This window comes from Crocodylus porosus, unplaced genomic scaffold (assembly GCF_001723895.1).
Source record: "Crocodylus porosus isolate Cpor-Errol unplaced genomic scaffold, CroPor_comp1, whole genome shotgun sequence".
NCBI classification, from domain to species: domain Eukaryota; kingdom Metazoa; phylum Chordata; order Crocodylia; family Crocodylidae; genus Crocodylus; species Crocodylus porosus.
In genome coordinates, this window is record NW_017728929.1 from 3,846,670 (window position 1) to 3,870,028 (window position 23,359).

Genomic DNA, 23,359 nt, shown 5'->3' on the forward strand with positions numbered 1-23,359 from the left:
GGAGACCCTGTTTCCCCTAGCGCCCCCTGGCATGACAAGGAACAATGGACACAAGTTATTAGAGAGTAGGTTTAGATTAGACATCCGCAAGAACTACTTCACAGTTAGGGTGGCTAGGAGCTGGAACCAACTTCCTAGGGAAGTGGTGCTGGTTCCTACCCTGGGGATCTTTAAGAAGAGTCTTGATGCCTACCGGGCTGGACTCATTTGAGTCCAGTCTTTTCTCCCGCCCAGGCAGGGGGTCGGGCTTGAAGATCTACAAGGTCCCTTCCGACCCGACTTCTGTGATTCTATGATTCTATGACAGGAGGTAACCTGAATGCCCATGTCTTCTATGTACCAAGGAGCCATATCTGATTCAATGTGGCTGTTCACAATTGAAAATTTCCCCCTTAAAAACTTCCTGCTTCCCCTTCCCTTCATACACTAGTAGAAATGGTACAACCTGGGCATTCCCTGCTTACCTTAAATTGAAACCATTTTCCTTATATCCTTTAGGGGCAAGCACAAGAGAGAGGGAAAATAAAGAAAGTAACAGAGAGGAAGTGGTGTAAGAATTCACAGCAACTGATTTTTTTAAAGGAAGTTTAAAATCTGTCTTGGCCTTTTGAGAATGAGGCCTAAAATACAGACCCATGCTGGAAACCGCCCACATGCACCTGCGCCCACTATTTACAGAGTAGTGTATATTTACATACTGTGAGGGAACTGCATCTGAGGGGACCCGCTGGGAGCATGCATCCCCTCAGTCTTCTGCTTCATCATGGGGAAGATGGGGGTTGCTAATACCATACCACAGATTCCACGCTGGCACACGTTTTGGTACCTACTGCTTCCTCTTCTGTGTCTTTCCCATGGGCCTGAGAGCTTTGGTTTTACTTTTGTTCTGGGAGTTAATGTTGAGTGTTGCTGGTTTAGCTAACCAGTAATAACTAGTTACCGTAAATATTTGTTTGGCATCTCCTACAAACTGACGGGTGGTTTCTGGCACAGTGATGCCTGTTGAGTGTTATGTTACTCTGTGAATAATTTCATTCACTTCAAGGAACTGCTTCTTGAGTAAGATACTATTCAGTAGGAGTAAGGTTGGCAGAAGTGACCCTTATTTGGATCTTTCCCTTGAAATGTGAATTTCTAATCTGAATACATGACTAATGGCTTACTGGTGCATATATATGTATGTATATATGTATATGTGCAGCAAGCCATTAGTGAGTGTGTACACACTCATCCAAACACTAGTACATTTTACTTTCAGGTATGAGAAATACCTAACATCGTTCTCAGTTTTAAATTTGTTTCAACAGATTTATATGAATCAGGAGAGTTTGACTGCATCTTACCTCTGACCAACAGTTATGGAAAGGATCATATGTTTCTACACTGTTGATTCTCTGCATGCCATCAAAACCGCCAATCACATAGACTTTGCCACCTAACACAGCCATTTTGTGCCTCCACCGTCCAACATTGAGATATTCAATTTGTATCCATTTATTAATGGAGGAATTATATTTCCAGACATCATGTTGAGTTTCTTTCCCACCTGCAACAAGCATGATGCACATTAGTATTGTAATGACATGTATTAGCTCAAAAGTTCCTGTACATAATATTTTTACTAAGGATTTTTGAAACTAGAAAAAATGAGTTTGTTTTGCTATCACAGCTCCAGCACTGTCCAGTTCTTGATTTAGAGGAATCAACCTCTAAATCTATGACACACTTAGTTAAATCTGTAGCACAGTGCTCAGGAGAGGGCTGAAGAATTCACAAAGGTTATTTTACAAGCCATTTCCTCTTCAATCAATTTTTCATGCTCCAACTATCCTACTGCCTTTCCTTTTGCTTTTGCAGCTTTCATAAAGACAGTGAGGGGCCTGTTTCACTCAGCTTTCTGCAGCAGAAACTCAGGAGTAAGATGCTTTGCTGACTGTAGAATATTGAAAATTGGTGAGTGAACCAACTGTGATGTTAAAAAAGCAGAGGTGTATGACACAGGTGTATGACACAGATCCCCCAGCATTTGAGCATCCCTCCAGACTATCTTTCTAGGGGTAAACAAGCCAGCTCTGTTCTGGAAGAGCTATGGTTACTCAGAGCAGAACTGACCAGCTTTGTGGCAGAAGGCTTGGTGCCTCTGACACTTTAAAAGTAGGCAGGTTGGGGCTGAAGCAGCCTGCAGGTGGGGTCTGGGCTGACTGCAGTCATCTGACCCAGGAGGAGGATATAAGCCCAGGCCCTGAGACAAGCCAGCAGTAACATCTTGGAGCCTGCTGAGATAATACACATCAGTAGGATGGCTGCAGCTCTAGAAGATCAACATGGAGAGTAACTGTGACAGGGGGAAGATTACGTGGCCAGTTGCAGTGCCGGCCCACTCCTTTGTCTAGGTCAGTCTGCCCTGTCTCCCCTGCCATGACTTGTTGTTCAATAATGCAAGATGAAATAAGCAGGAGGATGCCCTTTTTAATGTCCTGATGCCAAGGGGTTTACACACAGCTCCGACCTATCCTTACCGTGTCCCATGCCTTGCAGATAGCATCCAAAATTATTAGTTGCTCCGGTCAGAAACCAGGTCAAACTCTGCCCCTTGCTGGGCCTCTCACACACTATACACACACTCCACCCCTTCTCAGAGGGCCTCATTCACTCTGCCCCTTCTCACAGGGCCTTTTTCATGCTGCTCTTCACTGGGCCTCTCCCAACCTGCCTGGCTCCTCTTGAGCAGCCCCTTTGGGCCATCAGGCTTGCCGACTTCCATTCTGGGCAATCCCCCTACAGCCCTTTAGGTGCCTCCTGCAGCCTACTCTATGGGTGACAGTCCTTTTGTCTAACACTAGCCCCTCACTGGGCATTAGGCTCTTACTGCCCCCAGACTTCCTGGGGCCACTCTCTACCCCCTCACTGGAGCTAACTCTATGCCCCCTTTCTGGGGCATGGGATCTGTAACAGGGGGCCTTCTTGGGGCCAATCTACCCATGCCCTCCCCACCTGTTCTGGGCCAACCACCTGCCACACGTTGATGACATTTAATTAAGTTGTTAATTAAGCTGGAGGCTGTCCATTTCTTGCCGCGATGCCAGGGGGCACTATCTGTGGCTCCGGTCCTCCCCTACACCACAGCCCAAGCCTCGCAGATGGCATCCAGCTATTAATGTCACTGTTCCCACACTGGGCCTCAGAATCCTTCAGCCAGGACTCCTCTAAGATCCCTCCATTCAGGCAGCCTAGCTCCCTGAAACTACTTTCCTTCTTGGGCATAGTCCCCCTGGGACCTTTGGCCACACAGGGCCTGGCCTCATCTCCAAAGTCAGTCGAAACCCCAGGCCCTTAGCTCTGGGCATCCCTCGCGGTGAGCCCCTGGCCCTTTTGACCATTCTGGTCCTGGGCCTACATTAGGTCAACATTGACCAGTCAAGGGCCTACATTAGGTCCCCAAGCCTCTAGCCCCACTATCTCTCTTGGGTCCACCCTCTGGACCCTACTAGCGGATGACCCACCCGGTTGTAGGAGCTGGGTTTATTAAGGTGCCTTGACCCGCGTTTCACCGGGGTGGTAACTGGCCTGGCATTTCCTGGGGGCTCCCGTGCCACTGAGAGCCCTGCCAGGCCACCACTCCCAGCAGGGTGCAGTTTTAGGTCAGGACCAGGACCAGGACCAGGAGCCTCCTAGCCATCCCCTACAGCTCCTACCTTACCTCCAGGATGTTCCAAGCAGCCTTGCAGCCAAGTGATGTTACTGCCTGGGCTGCCAGTAATGAACTGTTCTGCCTATATAGGCAGCCAGAGATCTAAAATGGCCACTGCAATCAAGCACCTGCCAGCTGCTTGGCTGAGTCCTTAAAGTGGCAGGCACCAACAGTGCCCTGCCACAGAATCTTACACTCCCAGGGACTCAGGTGCCTTTCCCTTGGCATGCCTGGCCCTATTGTCTGATCTGTAACCCACCGGGGAGGCAACTGACCTTGCATTTCTGGGGAACTACCCCACCACAGATAGTCCTACCAGACGGTCCTTCCCCAGCAGGATGAAGTTTTCAGTCATACCCAGGGCCAGGAGCCTCCTTCCATCCCCATAGCTCCTGCCCTTATCTCCCAGGTGTTTCTGAGCAGCTGTCCAGCCATCTATTATTCTGCCAGCTGCCAGCAGCAGACTGCTGGTTCAGCCCTGAGTGCCTGAGCTAAAATGGAGTCTGTTCAGCTCTCTCCTCCAATCACATGGCCCCTACCAGTTCATGTGACTGCCTCATCAGGGCTGGCCTGCACCTGCCAGCTGTCCTGCTGTCCCTGATAGCCCTTAAAGTGACAGGCACCAAAGGTGCTGTGTCACTGTAATAGCTAAAGCAGCCTGGAGGTTTAGGGAGGAACTAAGGGGAGGAAGAGTTTCCTAGGGAGCCAGGGAGAATTTCAGGAGCCTAATGAGAGACTGAGCACATGGGACCAGCAATGGTCCACGAGCCTTGTGAGAGGCAGAGAGTGTGGGACCAGCAAGGGTCCGGGAGTCTAGTGAGAGGCTAACTGGAAGAGAACGTCAATGAGGATGTCATTTGCAAGGCATGGGGCATGATGTAGAGGAGGAATGGAGCCATGCAATTAGCCTATAAGGCAGTGACCACAGGCACCTGGTGGTCATTTGAGAAAGCAATTTGGAAAGCTCTGGGGCAGCCTCCCTCATAAAAGTAATAGATATCAAGGTGTGGCAGGAAAGCAACTGAAGGGGCAATTGCCCACAAAGTGAGGGCTACAGAGGCTTCACGGCTGCCCCTGGAGAGGCACCCTGTCACAGTATATTCAAGGATATTCCAGGATATAAGCTTGTTCCAGGATATTTACCACAGGCCTGATCCAAAATCCTGATGCCTGGATGTCCCTCAGTGCAGTCTGCAGGAGCTTTGCAAGAGTAAAGAATTCACTGCTGGACCCACTGTTTCTTTAAACCAAACAAGCCTGATTTTGATAATGTTGGGGCCATTCTTTCACCAGCCTGTGTGTTTTGCCCTTGCTTCTTAGTTAGACCATGGTAAACAAGATCCTAATTCAGCCCAGTAGGCTCACTCAAGACTAGGTCTGCAAGTGACTCTTACTCAAAAATGTCTGCCAGCATTTTAGCAGATACTTCTGCCTGTATCTGATTTTTATACATAACAGAAATATGAACAGAACAGGTTAACCATGAAATATATTGCACAGTCCAAGGACCAAAATACATCATCTACATTCAGCTAAGTAATTGCTCCACCAGTGAATATATTTGGAAAAAGAAGTCATATTCCAGTGTCTGCCCTCATTTGTATTCTGCATTGCAACCAGATCACTGCAAACTGAAGGAGCTCATCTCTGGGCCAGATAACAGACTGAATAGGAAGTAATTAGCATGCTAAGAAGAGCTTCCTAAAATGTCTTTTGTCTACGTGTTTTTTCATATGTACGTGTTGAATTTATTTGCGCTCAAATAGATGGAGTTTATGAACTGCTGAATACCAGCATTCATATTTAGAAAAGAGCTTAGAAACTGCAGGTGTTCCAGCCACGCATTTTCCCATTTTCATTAGTGTGTTCTTTCTTGCATGAGAGGAAAGCCCTGTTAAGAATCTAAACAGAACCACACTGTTGAATGCTGTCTATACCACAGGGTAAGAGAGAGGTTTGGAGGGGGGGTGTTTCTTCCCTTTGGGCCATGGTTTTTTTTTATTTGAAGAAAATGAGTAATCACAAACATCACACAAGATAGTGGAATTGCAGTTTGTATCCTTGTAACTGAATTTGAAGTGTTCCCCTTCTTCCACGTAAAGTGCTTTATGGGAAGCAGTGCGCTGATTGTCACTCCTTGTTTAGACTATTAACTTCAGAAAGAAGCTTATGCAAAACACCTTTCCATTGCTAACAAGAGATGGCAGAGGGCATGCTGTTTTAGCATCATCTAAAGACAAGTTTCAGTTCTTCAGAATTACGCTTAGGAGAGAAACCAGCAGAAGGGGAAAGAAAGATTAGAAAATAAGACAGAAAAGAAGGGGCTCACAGAAGCCAAGAAAAAAGTTTAACAATTAAGCAAAAATAATAAACTATATCAAAAGCAGTGGAGTGGTCTAGATGAATAAGCATGAGTGCCCCTTCACTTTACCTGGGAAGAAGCACTGACTTTGGCCAGAGCAGCTTTGTTGGAGTGGAAAGCAGATCAAGGAGGAATACAGGTGAAAAATTAAGGGGAATAAGCAACTGAAGGGAGGAGGGAAATATGACACTTAGCTTGAGTGCCTACATGATTTTAGTGAAATTTTAGTTCATAACAGGGCATGTATAAGCATTTTTGGAAGCCGAATGGAGAGTCCAGTAAAAGGGAGGGAGGGGAAAAGAAACCAGAAAAGCAGCCAGGGATGAGGGGGAGAGATGACAGGAAGGGGTGGGGGGTAAGGGCACAGGTGGCAGTATGAAGGTCAGCTATCAGAAGACCTCTCAGCTCAACAGATATGAAGGACTGAGGTGGCACCAATTTGTGAAACATTTCCATCCAGCATGTTGACCTAAGACCCCTTCCCTGTTAATGACTTCTAAACAGAGGGAGAACCTCTGAAGAAATGATACCATATTTAATAAAGGGATGAAAAGGAAATCTCTTTTCCTAAAAAACTAGTTGGAAGTGAAGGAGAATTAATCCTTGCCCCAGAACTATGAGGTCATAGAGACCAACTTGAAGTAAGCTAATAAAAAGTCACATCACCTTAAAGGCAGAATGCAATGGAAGACATTTAAACAAAGGCAAATAAACCAGTCATCACTTCTAGACAAAGCATTCACACCTTGTCCACCATTCTGATTCACTCATGGTGTGTTTGGGAACGAAGGCCAATTGGTAACTGCTGAGGGATATCTACCCACGGAGAAGAAACAGTATTGGCATTAGCACTGCAAGCTTCACCGCAGCTCCACCCTGCATCCCATTTTGGGGGTGGGGGGGAATGAATTCATAGTCTCTTTTCACTCCTTAACCTTTCTACTTAGACTGACCACCAGAGTGTTCACTGTCATCAGTTATGAAAGTGGTTTTCAGTTTTTGGACACCTTGTCCCTGGGAATATAGAATGAGATCACCAAACTCATTTTCAGTAGGTTATTAAAACAGGTGCCAGATCCTGCCAGTCCAACCAGCACTTGAACTAGTGAGTTTGAAAAAAGCGTTTGATATTTCATTTCCAATCCCATAAGCAATATATAACCACCTTCACTATTCATCTGGGTGTTCTCTGAAGCAAGTATTTATAGAAGTTCAATTGTTCTCCTGGATCCTTCAAAAATCATGTTCACAAGAAACATTCACACTGCTGCCCTTGGTCCTCAGAGTGGCTTTGGCAATTAACTTTGCTTTCAACAAATGATATTTTTTGGAGTCGCATAGAATGCTCTGTTGAAGAGCTCCTGAAAATAGGGTCTTCAGTCATACAGGAAATAATTATGACTGCTGTTTACAAACTCTTGACTTTGGCTTATTCAAGCCGAATTCTTACTGGGATGTTCAGAGATGTTTTGAAGTAATAACCCCTGCTTTTATGCTGCATTTGAAGTTTTTCTGTAATTATGGTTTCTGACATTGTTCTGTACTAGCACTGGAAGCTTCCCCGATGTCTACTAATATAGGCACAGGCTTGTTTGAAAATGTACCCTTCTTACTATTTTAGAGGAGGCTCGGCCTACCCTCCATTCATGGCAATGTATGGAAGGAGCCCGCTTCAGAATCAAATGCTGAACTCCTCCATTGTCTGAATCCATTTACAAAATAGACTAGGGTGACCTGCGCAAAAGCTGTCGCTGTTTGCCCTCCCTTATTTATGAGAACCCTGTTTCTCCTTTGCCAGTTCTACTACCATTACCTTGCTCCTTACCTGATATGTAGACTTCATTTTTTAATGTAACACATGCAAACTCCACCCATTTTTTATTCTCATTCTCCGTTTCCTGTTCTGTGATTGGTAATTTTGCCACCTCCAAACGGCTGCGCCTCAAAGGATCCAGGCAAGTCACTTCTGCTACAAACTTTTCATCTTTTGTGCAACCGCCAATGATCATAAACACCTCAGACTGGAACTCGTGCATCCTGGGCTTTGTTCTTTCTGTAATAATCTGAACACAAATAACACAGAATGAATACCTAGCATGTCACACCTGTGGCTGATAACAGCATCAGGCCCTAAAATGTTGTTACCTGTCACTTGCCTGCAAGTGATTCAGTTCATTGACCAAGTTATACCTGTGGTACATTGGAAACACCTCCTCAAACACAGCAGTTAGCCAATGCAATGCACAGATGTAAAATTCTGAGTTACATTTACAGACTGTGAAGATGCCTGGAACAGTGTCTTTTTCTGTAAACAGGAAAATTGTCAATGCCTTCAGAAGATCTTTACAGTGATCTAAGCCATGATTCTTAGTTTATGGGCATTTACAACAAGCTGGATCTTATCTGCAGCAAAAGAGACATCACAGGCCATCTCCCAATAAGTACTTCATGATTCATATTGGAATGAATGCAGTGGCTGTTACAAGGAAAGCTTTTTTATAGGCTATAGGGATGCATCCTTTACTTCTCTTGAAATTTCTGCCCTCTCAGAGTACTAGATGGGTTTTTTATTTTTAATATCCATAGTGTGTTTCTATAAACTGTCATAAACTATCTAAATTAAAAGATGGGGGTGCATGCAAATGTAAAATTCCCTTTGTGTTTGCCCTGTATTATTTACTGAATTACAAGGAGTTCTCCCAGCATCTATCACAGAGGATCCCAAGTTTTTAACCCTTCTACTAGCCTCAAAGTCATGTACTTTAGCCGTCATCATTAGACATGACTTTTGGAAGTCCATCAATTTTCTGTCTCTTGATTATTCAGAACCAGATGCACAGGTGCATGGGCACTGGGGGGGCTAGACAGCAAAAAAAGTGTTTCTCCCCACACACACTTTTTCTCTTTGTGAGACTCCCATTGATATGAATAGGATTGTTATAAGTGGGAATAAAGGTAAAATACTGAATTAGATTAATTCTAATTGTCCTGATTTGTCCTATCTGATGTAACACATTTCTTACCTTTTGGATTTACAGAAAGCAAGGCTGTGGACACTTTTAAAAGGCAGGCTATGTCTGAGTTGGAGCAACACTTGCCATAATGAACGCTGTTTTTTCTTTTTTAATATATTTTTTAACATAAGCACAGAAATACCATGTGCTGTCAGTACAGCAGTGAATTCTCCCATCTTAAAAGCAGTGGTTCTCAAGCAGGGTGCTGTTACCATCCCAGCCAGGTGTAACTGTGCCTGCAGAGCCAAATCAGGAAGTATGTATGGATTGGAGCACACACTCTTGCAACTACTTTTCCCTGTCTAGTCCCCTATGCTCCTCCCAGAAACAGAGGAAGCAGGACAGTTCCATCTACCTCCTTGCCTGTTTCCAGGAGACACCTTTGAAGTCAGACCACGAAAAACTGTGGCAAGAGCAGGCACTTGCTGACCTGGCTTTGCAGATGCAGTTCCACCCGGCTTTAGCAGCAGCAGTAGTGGCAATGGCAGTGCCCATGCCCAGTCACCCCTGAAGGGTTTTGTGGCATCCTGGTTGGGAGCCATCACCATAGGGTGCCTGTACATGTGCAGGGATGCTGCTCTCATGTACTGTAATTACAGCGCATCAAAGCAGACTCGATTAATCAAGTCTGCTAGAGCGTGCTAATTAGTACACTCCAGCAGCCTCCACATCTCATGTATTCAGCATCCCCCCAGAAGCATGTGTAAAGATGCCTTTAGAAACTAGCTGATTCAGAGAGGCATGAGCTTTTGTAAGCAGCAATCTACTTTGTCAGATCTGATGATCAGACACAGAACTGATGAAGTAGGCTGTTGCCTACACAAGCTAATGCCTCTTTAGTTAGTTTCTAACTGGACCCAGTTAGTCTCTGGGTGTATACATACATACTAAGTTGACATAAAATAAGGCAATTTAACTAAGTCAACTTAAATTAAACCACATTGGAGCATACATACATACATACATCTTCCTGACATGGGGGCAGCTATCTTGTGGCTACGTCTAGTTAACGAATGCAACTCAAGATAATACACCTCAGAGGTATTTGTTTCTACCACCAAAACACATGGGAGCATCACTCAGAATCATGCTTTATCAGCATTTGTTCCACACTGTCCCTCCAGTTTCCTAAGCATCCTGTTTACTCACCTCATTGCCTGACAGATGGTACATCCTTGCTTCTTGAAGCAGAGGGAAGACATCAGGAGACTGCCTGATGAGTTGATCAGCTTCAACAGTCTCTACAAAATACCAGGGATCCAAAAGCGGTAACCGCACATGCTCAAGAACATAGGGCAGAAGAGGGAACCTTTCAGACTCTTTGTAACGAATCCAGTTCATCACTGTCTCAAATACCTGTGCCTCCTCAGTGACATAGAGGTCATCACTCTTTAGTGTGTTGTAGAGAACATCAGCTGGGAGCTCCAGGAACTCTTCATAGTTTAGCACTTGAGTGAAGTTCTGGATAATGTAGTTCTGGACATGCATCTTCAGGCTATCTAGAGAATGGGCATCAGCCAACCTCAGAATCCCAACACAATTTTCCGGTTGGAGGGCTTCAGTGAGAAAACTGGCACATGCATCTACCATCCGCAGAAACTGCAGACACAAGGAGCTTGTAAGGTATTGTCCATTTATTATATGTTTGTATTGTAGGGGCACTTAGCCCCTCTTATGGGACAGGATCCCATGGTGCTACGCCCTGTAAAAATGTGGGACACAAATGTTCCCTGCCACATACAGCTTACAATCTAAGAGACAACAGGTGGAAATAGACAGTAGGGGAACACAAGGAAAAAATGGGGCAGCACTAGTCAGCATAACAGGGAGTTGTCATGGCACATCAGCTACTAAAGCACTTTAGGCATCATGGCAAAGAAGAGTTCTAAGGAGGGATTTGATAGAGAAGTGCTGTGGTGTTTGATCACCTCCTGGTCATGAGCAGATTCTGTTCTCATAGCACTTCCCCGAGGTAAGGAAATAACCAGTTTTAGAGATGAGGAGCACACAGTAAATTAACTAACTTGCCTAATGTTGCATGGGGAGTCTGTGGGCTAATAAGCTAAGCATTAAACCTGTGTTTCCTTAGCCTTAGTCTAAGCCTTATCTATCACACCATTCTTCTTGTATGTTATTTACTTGGGGAGTAACTTGGTGCTGTGCAAATACATAACTCGTGGCCCCTGCTTCAAGAAGCTTGCAATCTAAATAAGGCAAAAACAAAATAGGCCAGACCTACAAAGTACAAAAGCTGATGGTCATCGAGACCTGATATCAAGAATATATAACTATGCCAGTTAATGTCAGTGGGAGCTGCTGATACCCATTACCTCTAAAATCCAGACTGTTGGTGCTTGAAGGGCCTTACAGCAGACAGTGAGTTTTAATGAAGGGGATGTATGAAGGGGAGGCAACCAGTTGGTACACACAGAGAAGGAAAGAATTCCAAGCCTCTGAAGTGGTACATGAAAGGAGAAAATGAATCGTTTGAGTTTGGAAAGAGAACAGATGCAGTCTTGTGCTGTTCCAGGCCTGACATCTGTGTGCTGGTTTGGTGACAAGACCATCAAATTTAGTTTTCCCTTCTGACAAGAGCCAGGATCTGAGCTCTAGAGGGGAAAGCTTAATTCAGGGAGCAATTGCCCTTTATTCAACAGTGTTTTAACCAGCCTATAAAAACATGAGCATCCTTTAACTAACATGACCTGAATGAAAAAAAGTCTTGAAATTTTTAGAAGCCTATTCCTCTGCTTTGATGTGTAAAAAGGTTCTTTTCTGGGAGGGAAAGCAGATGGGGCCCAAGATCAGTGCTATTAAATGTTGCTCAGTCGTCCTCCTCCCACAGCCCCTCCCAATCTGCATGTCCCTGCCTGTCTAATAATCAGCAACAGCATCACCACCACAGGGATAAGCCCTCCCTACTTCTGAGTTTCTCCCCAAGAGCTGCAGAGCGCTTAGAAACTAAAAGTTTCTGTTGTCCCAGGCTCTTGTTCTCTTTCCCCTCTGCTTCAGCCTGAGGAAGAAAAGAGCTGGTCTCCCTGGCCTGACACATATTCATTACCTCCTGGCATGCAGGGGATAAAGGGCCCCCCTCTGCCTTTCCCCCCTCCCTTCCCCTCCCCAAATTTCCATTTCTCTGTAGGCAGGAGCAAAGGTCTGGGAAGCAAAGAAGAGGGTTCTTCCCATGGCAGTTTTCCCTAGCCCCTACACTTGGAAATCGTTTTAGTTCTACTGCTTTGCTTCTGGTAGAAACACTCACTAAATTTCTGTGACAGACTTTCCAACATTGCTGCCAACAGTACATCTCCACCTGTGGGAGCTACATGGGGAGAGTTAGCATAGACAAAGCTCACATGAGTTCAGACCTTTCTACCTCCATGTCTTCCAGCCTGCCAGGTGAGAGCAGAATTGAGTCAGGTATACAGCAGTTGGCTGCTAACTCTTCCCAGTGCTACGCCTGGGGGGGAATTCCTGGCATGGAAGAAGAAGTTTGTGAATCCCTGAGCTCAGAGTCTGAGAATTTCATTCTCAGCTTAGAGCCCGAGTTTGATGTTATCATACTGGTGGATGGGTCAGGAGGCAAGACTGGCCATTGTCGATAAAAATTCTCAAATCCACTTTGAAAACATGTACTGGATTAAGCAAACCACATAACATGATTTCCAAGTTGACAGTACCCTTTAAAGGAAGGGAAACAATTCTAGAAATAAAGCAATACAACTACTGATGGGATTCTTAGCTTTTGTTCATCACCATTAAATATGAGCTAATCCAGCCAATCCAGCTAATCTCCGAGGGCTTTAAAATCTATGGGCATTTTGCCACTGATTACAGCATGAGAAAGATAGCTGCTAAGGGCACATCCATATGAGCACAGACATCCAGTCTGTGGTGCCCCACACTACACATGCTGCACATGCAGGTATTCCCTGTACTGCTACTTTGCAGGGAACCTGGCTGACTGGGGCCTGGCTGACCAGAGCCACACGGGTGGCTGGCTAGGCTCTGAGTAGCCGGTTCACTGCCGCTGCTGCTGCCAGAGGCCCCCAGCATCCCAGGTAAGGTTGCTGGGCCCCAGCACAGGTGCTGGCCCCAGCCTCCCCCACCCCACCCAAGACAATTTGCCCCACACCAACCCCACGTGCAGGGGCACGTGCAGTGGCAAAAAGCAGCAGCATAAATTTGTGCTGCCACTATTTTTGCTGCAGCAACTGCACACCCCTGTATGTGGGGATGCATCCAGTGTTTACCTCAGTAAATGGGCAACCCTTTATGAGCAAAACTGATTGCTGGTGACATCTCATATCTTACTTTTGCTTGTCTTGGTGATTTAAAATGAAAGTAAGATAAAGGTGTTTCAGCTCATATCCTGTTAGGTACAAAATAAAATTCACTAAAACTTAATAAAAAGAGACACTCTGCAGTAGTGGGGGAAGCATCCTTAATTTTTTCTGTCCATTGTTAACAACATGGCCATGTTAATGTATTCGGTCACCAAAATGAACATTGCATAACTGTAATTATGGGGAAAGAGAGAAGTGAAACACAGAAAAGCCATTTTTAAATGCTGTCATATTTTGAGCTGTTTCAGTAATTAAAGCATAGTCTTCTGGTCAAATCCGTGTCCTGTTGACACTTTTAGATTGTTTACCAAAGTTGAAATGCAACAGGCGCTGGTTACACGGTACCTAGTTCCTGTTTTACATTTACATGTGGTCAAGGGTTTAGAGAAATGCAACTGACTGATGAACAAGGGTGCACTAAAAATCAAAACACTGGTGGTTGCTACTGCTGTCATCCCATCAGTGTCAGAAACATGCAGTAGTTCCCTTCTAGATTTCTGTAGCTTCCATTCTTCCTTTCCTGTCCTAGTGCTGTTGTATTTCTAGTTTGAGCTCCCAGTTTCTGTTAATACTAGTACTTTGCATTTACAATAAAAACCTTTCCTCTGAGGATCTGAAAAGCACTTTGTAACTATTCCTGCCCTCTATGACAGAAGGCAGTATTATCCTCCTTTTGGGGATGGGGATAATGGGGCACAAAGACGATGAATACCTTCATGAAGATTGCTCACCAAATCACTCAGAGCTGAGATAAAACTTAGGAGGGCTGACATTCCCCGCTTTGGTCTAGTCACTATACTCTGCTTATATATAATCAATTCTATACAGTATCCATACACAAGCTGGCTTTACCTTTTTATTAGAATAGGTGTCCAAGTGAATGGAAAGAACATAAGGGCACTATTAATTATGCTTCAGTTATATTTATTGACATAACACTGCAGAAATGTGTGCTCTTTCTGCAGGAAGCAAATCTCACACCAGGGACAGGCTTAAGTATAAAGTATGAAGTTCAAAATTATATTAAGTGGGAATTTCTCCTTTTCATAGTTCCATATCCCCATGCTTTTTCCTCTCCCTGTTTTTTCAAATACCACTGTCTGGATTCCCCAGTTTCATTAGAGATTTAATTTTTAAGAGAATCCAAATAAACATCAATTCCACCTTCTTGAGGATGCTTCAGTTAATCTCGCTGTGCCTGAAGATTAAGTGGGCACAAGAGATAACAAGCATCCTCAGCCTCCTGGGTTCCTCCAGCCCTGCACTGATTACCTTGGGTACATTTTCAGTCCGCGGTGAGAAACCCACTTCATTCCACCCCAAGCGTTGTGTTACTTGAGAATGATTTCCTTAGTAACTAGGCCCTTCTCATCCTAATGCCCCTTATAGCACAGAATCTTAAGGCAGAAATTCTTTGCCTGCCTGGCTCAGTCTTCACTTGGCCTTACCAATCAATAACATTTTAAGTTTTTGTTTGTTTCTGCTTTATCCCAGGGTGCCTACCAGAGTAGTGCCAGCAGCACAGCCTTTCCTGGCCAGAGCCCATATAAAAGGAGGGCCAACTGGCTGAAGATTTCCTAATTGCTTTCCTTATGCAGAACACGCTAGACCAGACCTTGCACCCTGTACTAAACCAGCCTTCCATTCTGGCTATGGGCAAAGCATATCCAGTGGCAGGTGGAATGGCTGATTCCCAGGCTAATCCTCTAATCATGGCTGGAGGAAATAGAGCACAGCCAGTGGCCCTTTATTGTGCTAGTTTTTGGGTGAGGCTATAGCCACAGGGGTCACTAGCAGTCGCAAATACATAGGATCCACCCTATACACAGCAGCCCCAGAACAGAGTGTATTAGAAAAACCCCAGGCTTTGGCCCCCTCAGTTTAAACTGAAAATATGTATATTTGTCTTGTTTATCCAGAGCTATCCATCTGTCATGATGGTTACAAGAGAACTAGCATCAGCCTAGAATATTGCTTTGTTGTGGTGAGTAACCATTTCCAAACAAACATGGTTACTTAGTGCTAGGATGTAATCACTGTTGCCATCGGACTGGGACTATAAAAAAGTAGGCTTGTATATCCTAGAATCTAGGGTTTAATGCCATAATAATAGGTGCATAGGGATACAGCAGGTTATATTAGGAAAAGATTTCAGGAGAAGTAACTATCTTCACATTACCCCTTATTCAAACACTGGCTTATGCAGAACAATCCTGCTGTGATTAGAGCATTCAGAGAAAAGAAGACCTGGCACCTCAGTATATTGGAGGCTTTATTAGGTGGTTGCAGTATCCCAGCCGTGGAGCTTCTGGTTACAGCTGGCACAAGACTATCTATTAGGGCTGTGTGAAATTTTGCTGGCCGTTTCATTTTGACACTGTTTCAACTCACTTTGAGGTCAAAACAGCAAAATCAAAATGAAACAAAGGGCTTCAAAACAGACTTAAAACAAAACGAGGCTAGTCAAAACGTTTCAAAAATCAAAACATTTTGAACATAGTGCAGGGGATGGGACATCAGTCCTGCTGGGCTGAGTTCCCATCCCCAGCACTATGATCGGGCTGGGGAAAGGAAATCAGCCCTGCTGGGCTGAGTTCCCCTCCCCAGCACCACCATCAGGTTGTGGGGGATGGGAAGTTAGCCCAGCTGGGCTGAGTTCACATCCCCGGCTGATCTAGCAAAACATCAAAACAGAGTCGAAACAGCCTCAATGTTTCAATGAAGCAAAACAAAACAGGTGTTTCGAATCAAAATGAAATTCGATACAAAATGCTGTTCCGTCAAAACCTTGAAACTCAAGGTGAAACTGAACGGTGCTGTTTCATGCAGCCCTACTATCTATGCCCTCAGTGAGAATACTGTTTTCTTTGCATCTACACAGCAGCTTGCTTCTCTGTTATCGCTTTCCTACCTCTTAGCTATTCTAGTGGAAGTAGATATGACACTTAATCTAAGCTATGCTAATAAAGAGGTGTGAAGCATATTGGTTACAATGAAAAGCCAGCAGAAGCCCTAAGAGCAAAGGCAAATGACAGCAGATGAAGCAAGTTTTCTGCTACAGCATAAAGATGCAGCTAAGACACTGGAAGCAGTAACAACTCATTGTACATAGAAAGAGGGGTGGCAGATTTTGAAGGGACTAATAAAATGACACCAAAAAAAGAGAAAAGAATAAATTTAGAAAACGTGGAATGTTGTGCACTGTGGCATGCTAACTGCAAATGTGAGAATAACTGGATTTTCTGTTCAAAATCCAGAAACTGAAATAAAAAGCCATTCATTCACTTCAGGTCAATTCAAAATGAACATTTCTTAAAATTGTCATTGTCATCAAAACCACGAAAAACTTGTTTGGATTAAAGGAAAAATTTAGTTTCGGATTCACGCATTTTAAAGCTCTAAATGTTTTTAAGTCAATTGAAGGATATTTCTAACCCAAATGTTGCTTTATTTGGAAAACATGAAATATTTCACCTTCAAAATATTGAAAGGAAACATTTGTACTTTTTCAAATGTTTTTGCTTGTTTTTCAGCAATGGCCAGGTTCTCTGCCAGTGCTGCCTGTTTTCAAAATGGGAGGGGGAAAAGGAAGCAGCAGGAGCTCATTCTTGGAGCTCCACAGCTAGTGCTGAAGGGTGGCGTGGGTGAATTGGAAACCCCCCCCAAGGGGGCTGCAATACACCTGCCCCAACCTCCGGTTGAAAACCCCCCAAACTGAACTCCCTTTGCTCCCTTTTCTCCCTCCCATTCTGAAAACAGTGACAGGCTGGGAGCTCCACAGACATAATTTACAAAAGACACTACATTTTGTAACATCTTTGTCTTATACCTCATGCAATGAGCGGTCAGATATTCACCCAAACGGCCATTTTTTAACTGTTTGAAGCTGTTTGAAGCTGTGCACTTGTGTTTGGTCATTGCTTTTTGTGGTCAGATCAGGCAACAATTGTCACTTCTGTCTGCACTCAGAATTTCTTAAAGATTGACACCAATAGTTAGTACTTTACCTTAAACATTTCTGCTTTTCTTGAAGGCCTCTGCTTTTCTTAAAGGCCAACTCCTGAATTCAGCTGACAACATCAGACGCTCCAATTTTATTAAATAACTTTCAATGCCCCCCCCCGCCCAGTGTCAAAGAAACTCCTGAAAAGTGACTCCAAAGAAAAAAACATCAGGAGAAAAGAAATAGTACATAAAATTTACCATGTTAAAAACGTGTTTTTTTTAATTTAATCTGTTTGCAATATTGGAATGCTGAAAATGTCAATAAATTGTTCCACTCAGGCCTTGGAGTATGGGAGAGAGTGGATAGAAGGATAGAGATTTTTTATCACAATTAAGTTAACTTGTGTGTATGACAGTCATTTCAGGGAGCCCTTCATGACAAGTGCCTCCCTCCAAAGTAAATATCAATTCCCAGTATCCAGAAGGGCAGTAGGTTAATATTAATCCTCTAAGTTTTACATTTGTTTGATTCATACGTTTTATGCTGGAAGGAAGTATTATGATAGTCTGGGCTGACTCTTTGCATAACATGGGCCTTGTATACTTACCTCTGAATCAGGATAAGAATATGGGTCCCACTAATAGGTATTACCACAGCCTTTCAGTCAGCACATTCATATTCTTTGGGACAGAGATTACCTTTTTTCTCGGTATTAACACAATGTGGCTATTATTTGTGCCACTGTAAAAATAATATAAAGCAAGAGATCTTTGGGAAGATGACAGATCAAAGAGGTAAGTAGGGCTTTGACCAGTGTGCTGAACTATAGTGTCCTGTAAATGTGCTTATATCATCCGTATGTTGAAAGTACATTTGCACTTACCTGGAAAAGGCTGGCCGCTTCCAAGACCTTCTGTACATTTTGCTTTGTGATCAACACCTTGCTGGTGTAAGTATAGTCCAAGAGTATTTGCATGGTCTCTGCATCAACTCCTTTAATTATGATTTTTTCTTCATATTTCTCTTTTAAATCATTGCAAAACATGGCTCTGAAAGAAGAATAATTTGGTTGTTGCTATGACCCAGGAAGCACTAGGCATTCTGAACAACTTAATTATGCAGATGTAACCTTGTGGCTAGGAACAGATGTTGCATTTGTCTGGGACAAGTTGTACTTGTGTTTGTCCTGGAACAGAAACGTCCAGAGATGGGCATGTACATGCATTGCTCTTCCAATCAGGGGTTAGTTAGCAACCCTTTATCAGTTAGCAGCTTTATCACAGAACCCTTCTTAGGGTTTGTCCTGGGACAGTGGACATGAACATCTGAACAATTGCACTTTACCCCAGAATAAAATGATTTCACTCAAGACAAATGCAATGTCTCTCTGTAGCCTGTGAGCATCCTTATGTCATCTCAGTGCAGAATCCATTCTCTTGCTTTGTCTTTTACACAATTAACACTGTAACCAGTGTTAAGTTTCAAAGAAAAATATTTGTCAGTTGCTTTCATATTTTTTACTGTTGAAACTGACAAAGCAAATTTACATTTGTTAGTGCAAGGAGCCCACTTCAAGGAGCACCTGATGAAATGGGAGTCAGCAAGTTGGAGATATGCTATATATTAGGAGTGTGCAAAGTGGGCCCTATTCAATTAAGATTCAGCCTGAATCAGAGACAGTGATTCAATTCACTGAGTCGGATCACTGTCCCTGATTTGATTTGGCTGAATCCGAATCTGAAGATTTGATGCTGATTTAGACATAGCTTTAAAAGTTTTTTCTACATACCTTGAGGTAGCAGGTGTGGCTCATTATCACTGCAATGCTGGGGCGCATGGAGCATCCCACAGGCGTGCAGGGGGGCCCTCCACGTGCTTGGGGGTGAACCCGGAAGTGGACTGGAAGTACTTATGGTCCTCTTCTGGGTCTGCCGGGGAGCATGCTGGGGGGCCTCACTGTGCCTCTCTGGCTTGGCAATCAGCTGCAGAGGGACACCAGGTGCCCCCCCAGACCTAGAAGGCACCAGTCACCAAGCCAGGGGAGCATGGTGGGGGGGAGCCCAGCACACTCCCCGGCAGATCCAGAAGTGCTTCTGGTCCACTTCTGGGTCTGCTGCTGAGAGTGCTGGGGAGCCCCCTGTGCTTCTGTAGGCTGCTCTGTGCATCCCAGCGTCACAGCACTCACAAGCCCCTGCTACCTAGAGGTATGTAGAAAAAACATTTAAAGCTGTCTCTATGTCCAAATCTCTGAATCTTTCCGAATCTCTCTGAATCGATTCGGAGGGTTCTGATTCGATTAGGAGGGGTTAAAGGGTCCTCTCTTCTATTTGGATTTGGAGATTTGGCCACTGAATCAAGCTGAATCTCCACCAAATCGAATCAGGGACCAAAGCTTCACACAGCCCTACCATATATGCTGCCCTGCATGTCATCCAGGGCTGAGGAAATGCAGTAATGGTTCATTAAATTGCACTGTTAAGGTATAAACTGCTTAAAGTAATGGTTTACCCTTGCATCAGAAGCTGAAATTCTGTAGATAAGTGGCTGAAATAAAATAATTAAAATTATAATGATAGTGACAGACTGCTTTTTATCTAAGCTTCTTGAAGCACTTGACAGATATTAACAGCTTTATGTGTCAGGTGCGGAAGACAGAGAGATGGAAGGAACTTCTTCTCTTCCATATGGAAGGCCCAGGAATTGGATTAAGGGCAGGAAGGAGACTTCATGGAACTAAGGAGACAAGTTGCCCATTGTGCCAATGAACTGGGCTTAGTAATAAAGCTGGGACCAGAGAGAACAATTTGTATCAGCCAGGATCCCCAAAAGGAGCTCTTGTATTCAGTCCTACTCTCCAGCTGTGTACCACAACTCCATTACCAACCTCTGTGCCACTCCTACCTTCCCATCAGTGTAGGCCCAGACACATGCACACACACACATAACCTCCCTCCACCCCCACCAACAGACAAGTCCCAGTCTAACAGACGCTGAAGTTTGTTGCATTAGGGCTACCTTGTGGTGAACCACTGGAATCTGGTCATGGGGAGCAGCTGCTTCTGGAGTATCACTGCTAAATCCACATTCCTGGCAACTTGGATTTCAAGTCTCCCACCACGACCTAGATCCCATGAATGCTGGGGGGATGGGGATTGGAAAGCTGACAGCTAAAGGTGACTCCTGGGCAGAGCAGTGGACTCTAGTGAGGGGCAACTGGGGAAGTTCATGGAATCTGCTGTGAAGATGAAGAGCGCATGTATAAGAGCATTTGGGTGATAACAAGTCTGAATGATGGCTCACAAGGCTGTTAATGTTGCCTTAGTTGGTGATCTCCTTATGTTGTTAATGTTGTATTTGAAAGGCGAGACCCTTGCACTTAATCACCCCTGAGCATTCTGTGGGGAATATAAACTACAAAATTACCTAAAAGCTTCCTAAATACATTTTGCTTCCCGAGAGCTATTAGATGATCATAAATACAGTACATTTTTCCCTATTTATTTTTAAATCCATCAGTAAATCCTTTCCAGAAGTTTTGCTTCCTTCTGTCAGGTGAATGGTTTTATATTCCTAATGTAATGTTAGCTCCTGAACTTTAAATCACCTGCTGATCACGCTGATCTAGTTTGCTGCTTTCAGGCAGCCCACTGAGACCATTTGATTTCATCTTGTTTAGAAACTGGCACAAGAGTAAGATCAGAAGTACCTGAGTCCTCTTTTAACTAGAGCCATGGGAAAATATGTGCAATTCTCAAGTGTAATTCTAACCCCTCATTACCCTAGAACCACCAAGGCTTTCTAGATAAGTGAGAAATATGTCATGTACCATGTTAAAAGAAGAGTATGTCATGAGAAAGACTTTAGCCGTGTCCTTTTTGCAAAAGGAGGTGTGTTTTTTTAAGTGAGATAACTAATGGGTATTAGCTATCTCACTGCAAAATCCCAGTAAAGACAAGGCACTGAAGTTCTTACTGTGTTGTTAGTGAAGGGTGAATGAAGCATACATGCCTTTCCTACCTAATTTACTTGGTCTGTTTTCTATATCAGGATCTTACAGCAAGATAACTAACTCTTGTAAAAACAACAACCTCCCTCCCACCCCCTTTTCTGCAGTTAAGGCAGAGGCTTTCAGCAGAAGGTGTGTGAATAACATGTTTCCAAGGAAAGCTGTCCAGTGGGTGTTCTTATTTCTACTGCATTCATCATGTCTCCTGTTCTTTGCTTTGTTCTGTTGTCTAATCTTGCTCCCATTGAAGTCCATGGCAAAATACCCTTCAGTGGGTACAGGAATTAGGTCCCCATTATTTTCTGTATTTTCCAGTGGTGATGCATATTGCTAAAGTTTCAGTGATTTGTACAGTGGGATTGAGTGCATGATTAGGACATTTTTGGATGACACCGAGTTGGGTGGAGTTGCAGACACTATGGAGGGTAGGGATAGGATCCAGAATGACCTAGATAGACTGGAAAAATGGTTCACAATCGAATGAAAGTCAGCAAGGATAAATGGAAAGTTGTGCACTGAGGAAGGAAGAATTATATGCACAAATGCAGGCTGGGAAATGACTGGCTAGTCTGCAGGAGTGCAGAGAAGGGCCTGTGGGTTACAACAGACCATAAGCTGAATATGAGAAAACATCATGCTCTTGTAAAGAAGGATGACAGCATACTGGGTTGTAGTAGCAGGGGTCACTTACAAATCAAGGAAAATAATTCTTTTGCTCTGTTCAGCACTGATGAAGCCTCACCTGGAGTACTGCATCCAATTTTAGGCCCTACAGTTGAAAGAGAAAGTGGACAGATTGGGAAGTCCAGCACGGAGCAACAAAAATGATTAAGGACCTGGTCAGCAAGACTTATGATGGTAGGCTGAAAGAACCAGGATTATTTAGTCTGGAGAAGAGAAGACTGAGAGGGATTTGATAATAGACTTCAAACACCTGAAGGACAATTATAGAGAGAATGAAAATGAGCTTTTTGTGGCTGTAAGAGACAGAACTAGAAGCAATGACCTCAAGCTGTACAAAAGGAAATATGGGTTGCAGATTAAAAAGAACTTTCTGACTATGGGGGTGTTCAAATATTGGAACAAGCTGGAGAAATGATGGAATCGCCATCATTGGATATTTTCAAGAGCAGGTAGGACAGACACTTGGCAGGGACGGTGTAGTTAGGGATGACCCTGCCTTGAGCAGGGGGCTGCACCAAATGACCTTGTGAGGTCCCTTTCAGCCCTACTTTCCTATGATCCTATGAAGTGAAGCCTGAGGCATTAAAACAGGGAGACATTTGGGAACCACTTCTTGCTTAGTCATTGAATTGGGGCTTTCAGTAAGGGTCAGGAGGTCTCTGCACAAAGGCAGTTAAATTGTGGGGATGATGGAAAGCTTCATGTGAGAGAGAAAAAGCTGCTGCTGTTAGATGCAGGTGTTCTGTGCTCTCACTCCATCTCATAGATGTGGGACTGCAATCTTGTGGTTAGATTGTGGCAGATAGTCAGGGCAGACCTAGATTTTGTTTATGTCTCATGCCATGGAGTAACTCAGTGTAAGTCAGTGGAGTTATAGGAGCTTTTCCCACCCTAACTGAGGTTAGAGTATTGCCTCTGAATTCTAGTCTACACTTTGACCCTGACTCAATGATCTTGTCAAACTTGCCTAACCCCTCTTCACCCATATCCTTCTCTCTGTAGAAGGAATAATACAACCTAACCTCTGAAGGGTGTAGAGACTTGTTTAATGTATGTTCCATGAAGTGAGATCATGAGGTGAAAACCACAATGGCAACTCCATGTCACTTGCCAAAACCCAGTGGGTATGAGCCGGCATCTCCTACACTATGTTTGCCTGTGGTTGGGGTCTCCCCACTTGACTGATGGGTGAGGAGATGGTGAAGGCTCTGAGCATTGACAAGAGACTCTGGAGCCAGCTGACAGTTGTGAAACAGGCTGTGAGACTGGAACAAACACTCACTGGGCTGACAGCAATAGATCCCCTGGGGCAA

The 23,359-nt window shown here is 44.1% G+C and overlaps 1 protein-coding gene across 1 annotated transcript in view; it reads right to left on the reverse strand.

Moving 5' to 3' along the window:
- Positions 1–23,359, reverse strand: part of KLHL6 (kelch like family member 6) — a 32,287-nt gene that overhangs the window by 6,100 nt on the left and 2,828 nt on the right. The window contains exons 2-5 of the mRNA XM_019542932.1: positions 18,240–18,405; positions 10,217–10,666; positions 7,879–8,116; positions 1,344–1,546 (exon numbers count right to left, since the gene is read on the reverse strand). Of these exons, the coding sequence (XP_019398477.1) occupies positions 1,344–1,546; positions 7,879–8,116; positions 10,217–10,666; positions 18,240–18,405 (1,057 nt within the window). The remainder of the gene's footprint in view (positions 1–1,343; positions 1,547–7,878; positions 8,117–10,216; positions 10,667–18,239; positions 18,406–23,359) is intronic.